Source organism: Acanthaster planci, linkage group LG02 (genome assembly GCF_054643075.1).
Source record: "Acanthaster planci isolate LZ-2023a linkage group LG02, COTS_SCS, whole genome shotgun sequence".
NCBI lineage: Eukaryota > Metazoa > Echinodermata > Asteroidea > Valvatida > Acanthasteridae > Acanthaster > Acanthaster planci.
Genome location: NC_141778.1, coordinates 18510001 through 18524038, shown reverse-complemented (window position 1 = coordinate 18524038; position 14038 = coordinate 18510001). Strand labels below are relative to the sequence as shown.

The 14038-nt window shown below is 42.1% G+C and overlaps 1 protein-coding gene across 1 annotated transcript; it reads left to right on the top strand.

Annotated features, from left to right (window-relative positions):
- Positions 1–276: 276 nt before the first annotated feature.
- On the top strand, positions 277–10701 carry LOC110989368 (lipoyl synthase, mitochondrial-like). Its single transcript, XM_022253702.2, has 10 exons — positions 277–470; positions 2806–2978; positions 3989–4082; positions 4602–4682; positions 5177–5333; positions 5852–5909; positions 6104–6229; positions 6642–6787; positions 7416–7598; positions 9647–10701. The coding sequence occupies exons 1-10, from the start codon at positions 393–395 to the stop codon at positions 9709–9711; spliced, it is 1161 nt and encodes a 386-aa protein (XP_022109394.1). The 5' UTR covers positions 277–392; the 3' UTR covers positions 9712–10701.
- Positions 10702–14038: the final 3337 nt, after the last annotated feature.

Below are 14038 nucleotides of genomic sequence, written 5' to 3'. Positions count from 1 at the left end.
TATGCAAGGTTCTGTAACAAAAAATCCTAGTCAGGTTGCCTCTCACGTTCCCTTATTGTCAAGCAGGATTACGTCTGGGACAAAACTAATTGCAAAACACGGGAGAGGGCGGCATTTATATGATGGCATAGCCGTTCTCGAATTACGTGTACTTGGCTGAGGCTTGAAATTATGCACGACCTAGCACTACCATGAGTCGTTTGTAATTTCAAGCCGCAGCCAAGTAATTCGAACATAGCTTGTACCAGTGGCACGATCAAAGATAATGCGCGTACGTAGAGGGCGATCACTTTGATCACGATTGATGAGCTACATGTAGGCGCACTACGGTACATCATCGACAGCACTTTTTACTTTAGTATCAGGATGGGAAACACATAAAAATTTTACCAATGGCTGTTCGTTGTCAGTGTGTCAAGCTCCGGGTTATCTCATCAATATTAGGATCGCAATTGTCCAATACTGTCACAGTAAGTGTAGTTTTTTGAAATGGAAAATTGACGAATGTTGTCGTCAGTGGCTTATAAGCTTATCATGCTTAGGCCTATGCTTAATTTAACGTTATGGGAATAAGGACCGGCAGGTTGGCACAAGAGGCCTAGCCTATCATGTACATGTATCAATCAGTAAGCTCAAGTCAAGTGACTGGGCTGGGGCCACTACTAGGCTAGTCACCGTAGATCTAGGCTAGTAGTAGACTTCGCCTCACAACCCTCACTCCACCCCCACCCCAAAAAGTGGGGACTTGGTGAAAGTTTTCTACTATCTCAGTATCTGACTATCAGCATGAGGGTGTATTTTTATTCCTCCGTGCCATGCATGCCATGTCAGATGAGCCCCAGTTTTCTTCAACGGAATCACAGCAACGTTTAGGCTAAGTCAGACAAGGAGGTCATGTAGGCCTTTTACACGTAGAATGATGAATAAAGTAGAATAAAGAATCAATATGTAGGATATGTATATGACGCACATGACATAGATTTACGTGACCCCCTTTCTGACTCCCGGTACTTACATGTAGATTCACTCATCCCATCTGGTCAGTAATTCATCCTTAAGCCTATGGACAATTTTCACACTGTTTCTGTCTATGAAATTTTGGTTTCTATGTTGGTGTCTCAACAAGGCCATTCGTTCGTTTACTACATTAATGCATTCTCAATCATAGGACTGTTGATAAACACAGTCAGGATCCGTTTGGTCTGGGAACCAGACAACGCTAAAGGCATAGGTCCCCATAGCATAGCATTTGTAAAGAATGTTAAACAAGAGCAAACTAAATACATGTAAAGCCTAGGATTTAGTGCGAAATCATACTCATGAACAGGGCCCATTTGTATATTCCTCTGTTGATACTGAAGGGCTGTGTTTACATGACCGGTTAGTATACACCCTGTACACTTGTATGCCTCAGTCTCAGTCAAGCCTAGGGCCAGTCTACTAATGCGAGACATGTTGTACCCCCAGAACAGTGCGGTTCGTCATCCACTGTGCTCCCACAATCGTGGGAGAGTAGCAGACAATGAACTGCTCGTTTAGTGTGACTTCTCCCATCACTAACATGAGTGGTGCCTTGTGGCAGTAGATACCCTTAGAACTGTGGGGATCGTCGTCTGGCTGTGTTTCCATGTCGGTGGGAGTGTGGTGGACGATAAACCCCACAGTTCTAGGAGTAGACAGACTGGTCCTAGTCTAGGGCTACTGCATACCTACACTGATTGAAATAACAATCCATCAAGGAGGGGAGAGACGTACTCACCAGTGAAAGTGCGTGCCCTGTTGGATCCCCTTCATTTGAAATTTTGAAGGCAAGCTCAGTCCGTCCATCGTGTGGGTATATTTGTCGGGCACGATTGGTCAATATGCAGGATCGTCCTATCCTTTTGTGATCATTTAATCTAATTCCTCGGTTATCCAATCACCTTTCTTTCTGATTCATGGTTGAGAAAGATTGTTTCAAAAAGGGAAGTTAAGTTGGAGATGTCATGCAGGACTGACCTGTCACGCAGAGCGATTGGGTGATCGTGCAGGTTGAGTGATCGCACCCAACATATACAAATGTACACCTCTTCCCTAACGTGCCTGAGACCAATTGGATTTGTGAGTCTGCCTCATGCCTGAGCTTGGTGAGGCAGAACAACGACCTCCCTAGTTCTAAGGGTAGGTGTACATGTAGATGCGCCTTCGCACCTGTGGAAACATACGTGCACATGTAGTTGTGACATAAATACACACTGTTCTGCCAGATGGTTTGTCACTTTCGAAGCATGGAAAGAGTGTAACATTGGATTATTCTGCTACCTAGCCTAATCAGTGGGGCTCAGACACTGGACTGCATTCATACTTTCATAACCTTTGCCCCGCTACCAGCAGAGATTACTAAGTCTGTACAAATTTTGTAACATAAAGGCATTTTATTTCCATGTGAACTGATCATTACCTTTGTGACCATTTACCTCTTTCTTATGGAGAAATTGCAAAACGGAAATTTCCAAATTTTCATCTTGAAATTTCTCTGAGGAGAGGCAAGCCAAGTACTGGCACAGGAGTGAGAGTTCCCTCGCTGATAAGAATGTAGCGGTCTGTTTTTTCTTTAAACAGGGAAAAAATGCCTTTATACATGTAGTTTAATAGGAAAAGTTTTATAGATTTCCCACTCTTTATACTGTCCACTGATGGTGGGGCCATGGAGGAAAATGTATTCCAGTGATCTGGGTTCCATTTATGGAGCTAAATGTACTTGATGTCACAGTTCTCTTAGCATTGGGGAAATGTGCAATTTCATGCCGTCCTTTTCATTGGCAGAGATGTGGCTCGGTTCAAACTGCCAGCCGTCAGTATGCCTCGCTTAGCAAAGAACAGAAGGAAAGACTGGCACAGGGGCCCAGTTTGGCCGACTTCATTGCTGAGGATTTAAACACGACAGAAAGTCCTGATGGCTACAGTGGCAAATTGGTCAAGGAAAAAGGCATGAAGAGGTAGGGAAATGCCCATCTTGGTCATTGTTAGAGTTTTTGTATTTCTAAAGGATGAGTTCTGTCAAATTTAATGAATAAAATTCAGGAAATAGTGCATCACTCAAGCAATAATGAGGGTCATTCTAAAAGTTGACATGCAACAAACTCGCTACAAACTGACAGAAAAGGTAAATACATGTAACTGTAATTTGAAAAGCTACATAATAGAACATGGATCAGTTTGAAGTAAAAGTGTTTATAAAACAGAAATTTTCTTCATGTGAAAAATGACCTCTTGCTTAGCTCTTGGCCATCATCAAGCTATCACACTGTCAGCAAAATTGTGTGGTCCACAGAAAGGCCCATTTTCTTGAACAGAAACTGCAGTTTCCAGGTGTTGAACCCCTCTTGCTTTGCTATAACAACCCTCTTTGGGCCCAAATTAATGGCCTGGTACCACACCTGTGAAATGTGAATGTTCTGGATGTATTGATAACTTTTAGTACGACTTTGCATGATACCTGTTGAAGGTCTCACAACTGATTGTCATTAGATCTAACCCTGCAAGATCTTACAAAATTCATCATTGGAGATTTGTAGGGATTTTGTAGGATGGGGTTTTGGAGGGTAGCCTAGCCGCCTTTTTTTCTTATTGGGCTTGATACTCCTTGAAATAGGGTGTGCCACTTGATTTGGCTTGGTTTTAGAGGATTCAGGAAGGTTTCCAGCTTAAAAACGCAAGGGGGGTATAGTCAGTTCCCATTTCTTGCAAATGTTGGAATGGTTTATGGCAAATTTGATGTCCCAAGATATTCAGAGCAAAATTTGTACAGGTTGAAATGTGTTCCTCGGTTGCAAATATTTGGTGCAAACGGCTGAGGTGATGTCACAAAACTGCATCAACCAAAAGTCAAAAGTCAAGAAAGTAACTTTGTGCAAAATCTGTGAAACATTCCCTAGAAAGGCAGAAATAACCAGATTAGCAGCCCATTCATATTTGAATTGGCTTCATTGCTATATGTGTTAATCAGGTTAAGGCTGCCACCATGGCTGAAGACAGAAATCCCTGTGGGGAAGAACTACAACCGAATCAAGGAGAGCCTCCGCGGACTCAATCTCAGCACTGTGAGTCAACTTTCTACTCTCCTGTCAAATTCTGTAATTCCCACAGGCTATTCCAGCAACTGGCCATTATAGAGTGGCAACGTAGCAATGTCACGCACATACCTGTAACTAATTGTGTAAAAGGTTATTAGCATCAGAACCACCATGTGAAACAACACATGCGCATTCTGCATTCATTTGCACTACACTCCCTGGTTCAAAATGACATCACACTTTGGTACACCATTGCAGTTATGCCACGCTCACACTCAGGGAGCACACACATACCGTACATGTAGACTTGTTGTTCCATAGTTGTTGGACATTAGGAGGACAGATTTTTTGCCACACAACTCGATCTGAACTTCCCTAACAAATGACTTACCCCTTCAAAATGTTAATGGTTGTGGATGCGTACATGTATGCATTTCTACTAGAGAGGTAAGTACATTGAGGACATTTCTGAGCCTAAGTAAATGTCTTAAGAGATCAGGAGTACAGACCTTGCTTCTTCAGATTATTAATTTGGTTTTTGTCAAGGTGTGTGAAGAGGCACGCTGTCCCAACATTGGCGAGTGTTGGGGAGGAGGAGAACACCAGACAGCGACGGCAACTATCATGGTAAGATCACAAACAAAGCATCTCAACCACCCTGCGCCTGTTGGCTGACATAAAAATTGCATGAATTGCGCTGACGAGTGGGTGGCCTGAAACAGGTTCAAAGTAAGTTTTACAGAGCATTTTGGAAACTTGATGAAAATAGCCGTCAAAACAGTTTAAATCAAAAAGAAAATTTTACTTTAGTTTTATTATAAAAATGCATTCAAAAATGTTAACACAGCAAATTGTGACAAATGTCACCACATAAGAAATATCTTAAAAACAGCCACTTACAATTTGATGATTTGCACGAAAGTGCATATGGACAACAGTGGTGTAAAAAAGAAAGAAATTTTGGCTTTTAATGAAGTGTTCGGAGGATTGGCTAGATTGAATTCCAAACAGAAGTTAGGACCAGGCCCAGATATCTCTTTTTCAGTCTTGATCAATAAAATATTAATAAATTTAGATAAAAAACAACCCCCAAAACTGTTCCATGTTTAACTTCTGAACAGCTTCTTGGAGATACATGCACAAGGGGCTGTCGGTTCTGTTCAGTGAAGACAGCACGTAAGCCACCCCCTCCAGACCCCAACGAACCAGCCAACACGGCCAAGGCCATTGCAGATTGGGGACTGGACTATGTGGTACTCACCTCTGTAGACAGAGACGGTAAGGGATAGCTTGTTCATCCAAGGGTTTGGCCCACAGACATCTACAGCAAACAAATATCTCCAGGTTGACTGATTGTCAGCAAACCATTGGGACACTGGCTGATGAAGGCTGTTAATGGGTTTAGAAGGCAGACATATCTACCAGTGTTGCTACATCACTGCTCATGCACATGTTTAAAACCATCTCAACTCTCTTGAGAGTGTACACCTGAATGCTGCTATTTGAGAGATGGAGACCAACTGTACCCTTGCAGGTATCCATTCAGTCCATGGTGTGGCAAAACAATTACTGACAAGTTTTCTTGTTCAAGAACCTCACCCTAATCCCCCCTGGACAATATTCAGGATCACCTGCAGATTTCACAATCTGTGTTCCACAGATAAGATTTTGATATACCCCCAACACACACAACAAATGCAGTCTATTATGTACAGTGGTCTTCCAAATGTTGTCTGGCAAATATAAAAGTTAAATGCTACAGGTCAAATTACTTTATTTGCCTTTCCTGTTTACAGACTTACCAGATGGAGGCTCCACCCACTTTGCTCAGACAGTCGAGGAGCTCAAAAAGAGGTACATTGGTGTCCAACGCGCACCCCAGAGGTTGAAAAGATTGATTGAAGTAAATTACATGTAAATTGTTTGAGTCTGAATGACTCTTGACGACTTATAAAAGATCTGGTCACAATTCTGGTGGGTAGATAGAGGACCGAATGTGTAGAGTTTATAATTATCTCTTTTTTTGTGTGGAATATTTCTAAATACAGGAGCTCTGTATTGGTAGAGTGTCTAACGCCAGATTTCAGGGGTGATCTGGAGGCCGTGGAAAGGGTAGCCTTGTCAGGCTTAGATGTCTTTGCACATAACATTGAAACAGTGAAAAGACTTCAAATGTAAGTGTGTACTGCATCCCACACTCCAACTCACAGCACACTGTACTAATAAACAGCCACTGAGGAAGCACCACCCCCAACTTGTTAGAAAGCCCTGCCGCAGAGATGTTTGTCAAGTCATTTTCCAGAAATGCTCTGCTGCCACTGCAGTGAGCATTGCTTTTCTCTTCGTTACACTTGGCCAAGCCAAAGGACATCATTACCTGGATATGGGCGATTTTTTATATAAGTTTCTAGTGTCCTTGAATTGAAATTAGTCACTAGGCACTGTGATCCTTGTAGAAACTTTATAAAGGACAGTGGTCGTCGTATCTTGCCGTTTGTTGCAGAATAATACCATCCACAAGTGGTTAATAGCAAAAGCAACAGATCTCATCGTGATAACATTTTTCTCGCCGCCTTTATTTGTCAGTTTTGTCAGAGATCCTCGAGCCAACTACCAACAATCCATGGCAGTGCTTTCCCACGCCAAGAAGGTTCATCCAGATGTCATCACCAAATCCTCCATCATGCTGGGGATGGGGGAGACAGACGAGGAGGTTTTCCAAACAATGAAAGGTACCTTGCTTTCATCAGAGTCTTCGTCCTTTTGAAGTAAAGAACAGGTTAAAAATGCTGCTTAACGCACGACTGGAAAATATTGCTAGCAGCATTCACACACAGAGAAATTGTGCTGCAGTGAATTCAAAATAAAAATTCCTCCTCTTTGTCAATTTAATAAAAAATGTCCACCGAAACGTATCCATTTACAGGGCACTCTCACTGACCCAGATGACCCGATGTACATGTGCTATTGACAAAGGCCAAGATCACAGTGCCTGACACGATGTTAAGATAGTAGGCCCTCCTTTAACATTTTGATCAAAGTATGAGCAAAACAGGAAGCCAGCACTCATTGCTGGATCAGCACAATAACAACAACCATGTATGACACAGGAGGCGACCATTGTGCCTCTTGATAAAGATTTCATGCATGAAATCCGGCCTGTCTAATTTACGACCTTTAGCGTACAGTTGCTCTCCTGCTGCAGTGATGGTCAATCTCAGTGACACCACATAGACACATTGTACTTGGACCATAGCAGCAAGAGATCAGTGCTTTATGTACCAGCCGCTCATGCTACCCTGCATCAACCCAATCCCAGTCAAATAGTTAAAAACCATTCATTCTTGCCGCCTCCCACAGATCTTAGGGCGGTGGGCGTAGAATGCGTCACACTAGGCCAGTACATGCAGCCCACACGCAGGCATCTCAAGGTGTCAGAGTACGTCACGCCAGCCAAGTTTGCTTACTGGGAGAAGGTGGGCGACAAACTAGGCTTTGCCTACACGGCCAGTGGGCCCCTGGTGAGGTCGTCGTACAAAGCAGGTCAGTGAAAAGGTTAAAGGTCATATTTGTCATTTACATACCACTCTTTGCTCGTGTTTAGTAATTTCACATTCCAAAGTGTAACAAGACTGCCTTTTTTATTTTTAGGTTTTAAGTAGGCAATGATGGAGGGCAGAATAGAAAATAATTGAAAACTTCATTTACCAAAAAAGGTCAGCTGTTCTTCCTCAGTTGGTAAATAATGAAATGGGTTGCAGCCAATGGAATGTTTGTCGTCTGCCCTCTCTTGACCAGGAGCACACAGCATGTAATTGGGTAAAATGTATGGTATCAAGCAAATCATCTCTAAACAATACCACATCAGTTATCATGTTGCTTTCTTAAAGTATATGTGGCAGCCAAGCACGAGTTATACCTGCTGGCTTCATTGACAGCTGTTTAATGCAGATCCAAACATTTTGGTCCTTAAATGTTTGGGGGTCAAGGGTGACAAATGTGATTCCTTAAGTCAAATTTAGGGACAATTCACAAAGGTTAGTGTGTTATCTATGGAGGTAATCAGCTGGACTGTTTAGGCACGGCTACTACTGATGCTTTCTTTGGTCATCTGAACAGATTAATTGCTTGCTTGCTTCTTCACTGTTGGGTCAGTTCTTATCGATGGATTTCTGTGATAAACTGGGCCCTTAGGATTTCATGGTTAATTTGGGGGTAATTATTGTCAGGTCTTTAACCTTCACTTTTCCAATTAATTTTTCAAGCTGTTTACATTTCAGTAACAAACTAGCTAATATACGTGTACATGTAAATATGTATACGTGTAAATGAACTTTCCATGAATTCCAAAGTGGGAATAGTTCAGTGAGGTCACTATTTTATTTGTGGACATACCCTAACCCCCTAGGCCTTTTTACCAGGAACCATCCTCAATCCTCCAAAGTCCTCCAAAATCCTCCGATTTTCAACATGAATAAATTTCATTCAGCCTAAATCCTCCAAAATTTCTTGAAAATAATTTTTGGAGGTCTGCCTGCTGCCTCAATCCTTCAAAATCCAATTATGTTGAGGCAGTGCAAAGGGCAGTCTTGAGCAGTGCGGTTGATTCAAAGGAAATATCGGGCTGAATTTGTGCTTGACTAAGCAAAAACAATACAAGGTCTAATCCACGACCTTCACACATGGCATCCTTCATAATCAGCCATGCTCTTTTGCCATTCACCCTCAATCCTCCAAAATCCTCCAAAACGGCCCGAAGGATTTTGGAGGATTGAGGAGGGTTAGGGTTAAGATGTTCTTTTGAGGGCATCTGGCAGTGGCCTCTGTTTCAACTCAGTGAGCCAGTTGAATATAAAGGACAGTTGGGAGCACCTGTATACTCACATGCAGTTTGCAGTTTGTACGCTAAAACAAGTGTACAGCTGACTCACTGACACTGGACAAGTTTGAAGTGATGTGACGTCAGATGTTTAGTTCTTGAGTGACCTTGAATTTTTTGAAACACTGCACTGGCTCATTGAACAGGTCTGATGGAATCACACAGAGTAGTTTGTGTCATTCTGTTCGAAGGTGTTCCGTGAATTTTCCTTGCAGTCACATTGGTAGATCTGGGTATTCTTTCAATATATAATAATAGGTGAAAGTTGATTTCAGGGGCTTCTTAAGTTTCCCTGACTTTCTAAAGCATATAAAAGCCCTAAAATGTAGCCTCACCCAACAGAAACACCGTAAAAGTTTTCATAAGAGCTTCCCAGTACTCCCCTAAAATGCCCCCCGCCCCCCCAAAAAAACCAGTTCAGCCTTGCATAGCTATCAGTGGATTGTTGCATGTCCCAAGCAAACTAGAAAACCCATTTAAAATATATTATGTGGACTCTTTCTGGTGTTTATTTCAGCTATTTACTCTTAATTGCGTACTTGTATACTTGTATATACCAGTATCTTTCTCACTACATTTGAGTAAGGTAAAACTTAACGATTTTGACCTTCCATTGAGTTGAAGGTTAATTGGAGAGTGGAGAAAAGGCTCACTAGATTTCATGTAGAAGAGCACCTGCTGTGAATATTTCCTCCTAATTATGGTTTTGCAGGGGAATTCTTTTTGAAGAACCTTTTAGAGAAGAGAAGGAACTCCGGTCAGCCTGGGCCAAGTTAACTGAGAAGCAAGGAAACACAGGATGGCTCTTTCAAGTATTAATCATCAAAATCCAACGAATGTGTGAATAAAAAGCTATTCAAATATGAAATGTATACAAATTGGCATTTCAACACGGGTTTAATGATTTGGTTTCATGTTTTAGTGATCTTCATTCACAAATGACTAGGGAACTTGGTATGTAATTGAAATAAAACACAAGTACCTGGGTAGCTATTAACAAGCACACAGCTTGTCCTCAGATCAACTGATTTACTTGGTATTTACTTCTCATTTGTACTATTACAACTGGAAAAACACTGTACAAAATCTTGCACTGCGGGGAATGTCCGTGTTGGTTTTTTCCTTGAATTCCTAGTTCAAAGAAAATTCAAAGAAAAAGTATGTGGTACAAAAGATACCTTCCATTCGAATTGTTAAATCTCCCTTTCCCAAAATACTCAAGAATCTTTCCACATAAACATGAAATCAATTTAAGAATTTCATTTTGCCTAGTTTATTGTATGAATTCACCCCCAACATTTAAATCCTTTTCTTTTCTGTGAAGAGAGTTAGTAACAGGCACCCATTCCCATAATTTGGAACCGGTTTGTGATATCTGGGGTCAGATATGAGGTACTCATGTTCCTGTTTAGCATTCTGTCGAATCTGTTGAAATCAATTTGCATCAATATTTCAAGTTTGGTTATTATGAACAAGCTTTTTAACATTAAAGACGGTGGACTTCCTGTAGACTGTGGTTTCAGTGTATAGCATCTTTGGTATCATGTTGAGCACATACATGTACATATACATGTATTTATGAAATATAAATATCTAGGGTTTATTTAAGATGTTTCTTGTAGCTAGCCAGAGTTCAACCTCATTTAATATTCACCTGTGTAATCTCATCTGGTCTTCTTAGAGGTATTTGTAAACTGCAGTATTTGGTTTGGATGAAAATAAATATTTCAGGTGTTTGATGTCACCTGATGTCAAATGTTGAACTTTTACACTGGAAAGAGAGAAACTTGACTTCCTCTAAATGAACATTTCCCATCAGTCTTGTAAAAGTATATGAGATCAATGAAGAGTGCAATATGTACTTAATATACAACATGTGTATATGGACAGGCAATGAGGTCACTCGTGTATGTCCAAGCACCCCTAGAGACTGTGAATGACCAGAAGAGGTTCCTTTTTCCCAAGGCCGAAGACCCATTCTGGTCACTCACTAGTGGTATGGACGTGCACAAGGTACCTCATTACTGGTCTAGATGTGTTTTATAACACACCAGTCCCAAACCCGATCTGAAAAACAAAGAAACTTCATTTCTATATCTGAGCTGTTTAACCATCAACTCATAAGCAATTCAGCAAGCACTGTTCTCGTCTCTTGAGCGCACGGTAAGCATGTCAAAATTGTCCTGCCACAAATTTCGAGCAGCACTAGCCTACATTAGTGCTCCCCTCGTAACCATATTTCAATCAGCCAGGCAAGAGTCATGGTATGATCTGCTTTGTGGATCGGGATGTCCCTAGTTAGGTTCCCATGATTATTGGTATTTATGAGGCACACCCATCCAATATTACTGCCACTCAAGGTGCTATGTTACCCCTGCTGTCAGGGCCCAGTAACATCCTTACAGCCATCTGAATTCCCTGGGGAGCATACAGCTCGATGTTGCAATTTCAGGCAGAAAAAGAGAGCTTCATAGAGATTTGGTCTCCTCATTGACCACTTTTGCCCTTGTAAGGCCAATCTACACTCAATAAATATCCAACACCCCCTCCTAAAAAGAAGCCCCCTTTTTAATGAGAGAAAGGTGTTTTTATGATTTGTCTATTTTACTTTCTTCCAAAAATGTGTATAAACCCACAATGACCGTCTCGTCCCCCAGAAAGGCCATAGAAGGTAACTTTAAACATTTCTAAATCCTCTCCCCGGAAAAACAAGTCCCCCCCCGAAAAGTTGTTTCTGGATCTGCACTTGTAAACATCTGCTATACATGCACATGAATTATGCAGATTTGCCGGAGTGCTTCACGAACGTTACAGTGAATGATGATAATGATAGCGACTGCCGACGGTGGTTCTATTGTGAGACTTTCCCGATTATTTTACGCCGCATGCCGTCAGACTAGATAACTGCAGTTGCATATATATCATAATTATAGTCTTGCACGGTATTAAAATGGGGGGGGGGTTATGTCGAGAATCTCGTTGCAAACATGTCCATTATTGATGGCCTCTCCCCTTGACCGGACTCGACCTGTTTGTGCCGACACATTTCCGGCGTATCAATGGCCAATTATTACGGAAACCCACTGTCACGGTGCTCTCTTGAATCATTCATTAGACGCCCTCTTGTCCGCTGGCTCCTAGTAGGGTGACATCTGGCACAGTTTCCTGACACATCCCTCAGGAGCGTCCGTAGTATTTTTTACCCCTGATGGCACGTCATCTGTCTATCATAGTTCGCTTAGCCTTACTTTCGCTTTACGGTAGTTCAGAGGTTCCTCACACTCAGTCGTCACTCTTTTCCCCAAAAGGCGCGTTTCAAATCAGAGCCAGATTATCTATTGGGCAAAATAGGCATTGTGCCTTGGGCCTACAAAAATACCTAAGAGGTTCCATAAATCACGAAAAAAAAGGAGCAAAATGGTTTCAAGTGAATGAAAAAATGGTGGATCCAGAACATACATTTTGTATGGACAAAACTTTTTGGGGGGTGGTGGTTGGAAGCAATGGAATTTTTCTATACAACCTTTAATAGCCTTTCTGGGGTTTGGGCTAAATCTGGGGCCCAGGGAGGAAAGAATCTGAAGCTGTCTCACCAAAAATCGTCCCATTCTTACAACTTTTCAAAAATTAAACAATTCAAGGGGGTGGGATCGGATTGGTCTCTGTTGGCCCTCGTCGAATCTGCTAATGAATGATGACATGGCATCTTTTAAAGCCACCAAACGATTGTGGACACATCATCTATTCTGCGAACGCAGGTCACAAACAACTTTGGTGTCGGCTTCATGCATACCAAAATGATTTTGCTTGAGGGCCCATTATGATCCTCGTTTTTGTCCCTTCCATCTCACGGTTTTCCGATAGCTTGATTTTTACGGGCTTCACTTTCATTAAAATGGAGTTTGTCTGGTGGTATTAGGCAACAGAAGGAAAATAATTACCCCTGGTCCCAGGGGTATCGTGAAAGATGCCGCATCTTCAGTTCTCTTGCGGGCATGAGTCACTACTAGGCGGCGAACCTATTCGTGCTGCATTTAAGAATTAATGACTACAGATGCAAAGAGGCGAATATACCCACAAGTACAAGGCTTGAGGTGTTTGAAGCTTCCGGCCCAGGGAGGGGCAAATGCTATGTTTTAATGAAGCATGTTCCAGACGTGAAAGCCGCCAGAGGATGTTATGTATAAGGTGTTAATCCTTATAGACCCATCCCCTCCTAAAGTAGACACATACCGTTTTAAGAATTTTGAGAATAGGCCTACTTCTCGACGCCATCAATCATGCGCTTTCAAGCAGCATCCTACACCGTGCTCCATGCAGCTGCTTTATTAAACATTAATCGGACCACAGAAATAGATCAGTGACCGAAGCCTTAAGTTTGGTGTTCTGGCTGATGATGTATTTTTTGCTGAGCAAATATTTTCTCTCCTTAGCAACTTTCGGTATTTAGGCAAATTTACCCCAAGTCGCATCGGATCTTCCTGGACTGTTGGAGTAGAACTTACTGAGTGCAATTATCCAAACAATATTATTACTTGTGGGGCACGTGGGGGGGGGGGCAGAAACACACCAAGCGTTAAAAATGCTCCTCACCTGAGAACCCTTCCTCTGAAGTTACTTCCAACAGACACCACGTTTACTGTGTGTCTGTAAACACGCCCTCAGCCGGATCTGACACAAGGGGGAAGACCCACGGACGTATATAACAAATCTGGACTTGCAATGCCCTTAATCAGCTTATAGAGATCATTGAATCCACTCGCGGCCATTTTACCGAGCCGAATACAAAGCTTACCCGGCAATGCCCGCCTCTGTTCTCCCTGGCGTCAATAGAAGCCAGCCAACCCGTGCATTTGTATTCGGTTCGGTAAAATGGCCGCTGGTTGGCTTCTATTTCATACAAAGGCGTTGCAAGTCCAGGTCTTTTTAATATACGTCCGTGGGAAGACTTCCCAGTCCTTTGGAAAATCATCTTGAACCGAGCTTCCCGGAGGGGGAGTGTCGAACCCAGGTTGAATATTTACGGTACATCATTCCTGCCACTGTTTGTAGTGAGAATGGGGTTAGACAAAAATTAGCATTCGACCCGGTCTGACAAATGGAT

Bases quoted from the DNA above. Each gene is read 5' to 3' on its own strand.
- LOC110989368 (XM_022253702.2), top strand. From the start codon at position 393: ATGGCTGTTCGTTGTCAGTGTGTCAAGCTCCGGGTTATCTCATCAATA. The intron at 5,334-5,851 runs GTAAGGGATAGC...TCCTGTTTACAG, and splicing joins CACCTCTGTAGACAGAGACG to ACTTACCAGATGGAGGCTCC. The intron at 7,599-9,646 runs GTCAGTGAAAAG...ATGGTTTTGCAG, and splicing joins GAGGTCGTCGTACAAAGCAG to GGGAATTCTTTTTGAAGAAC.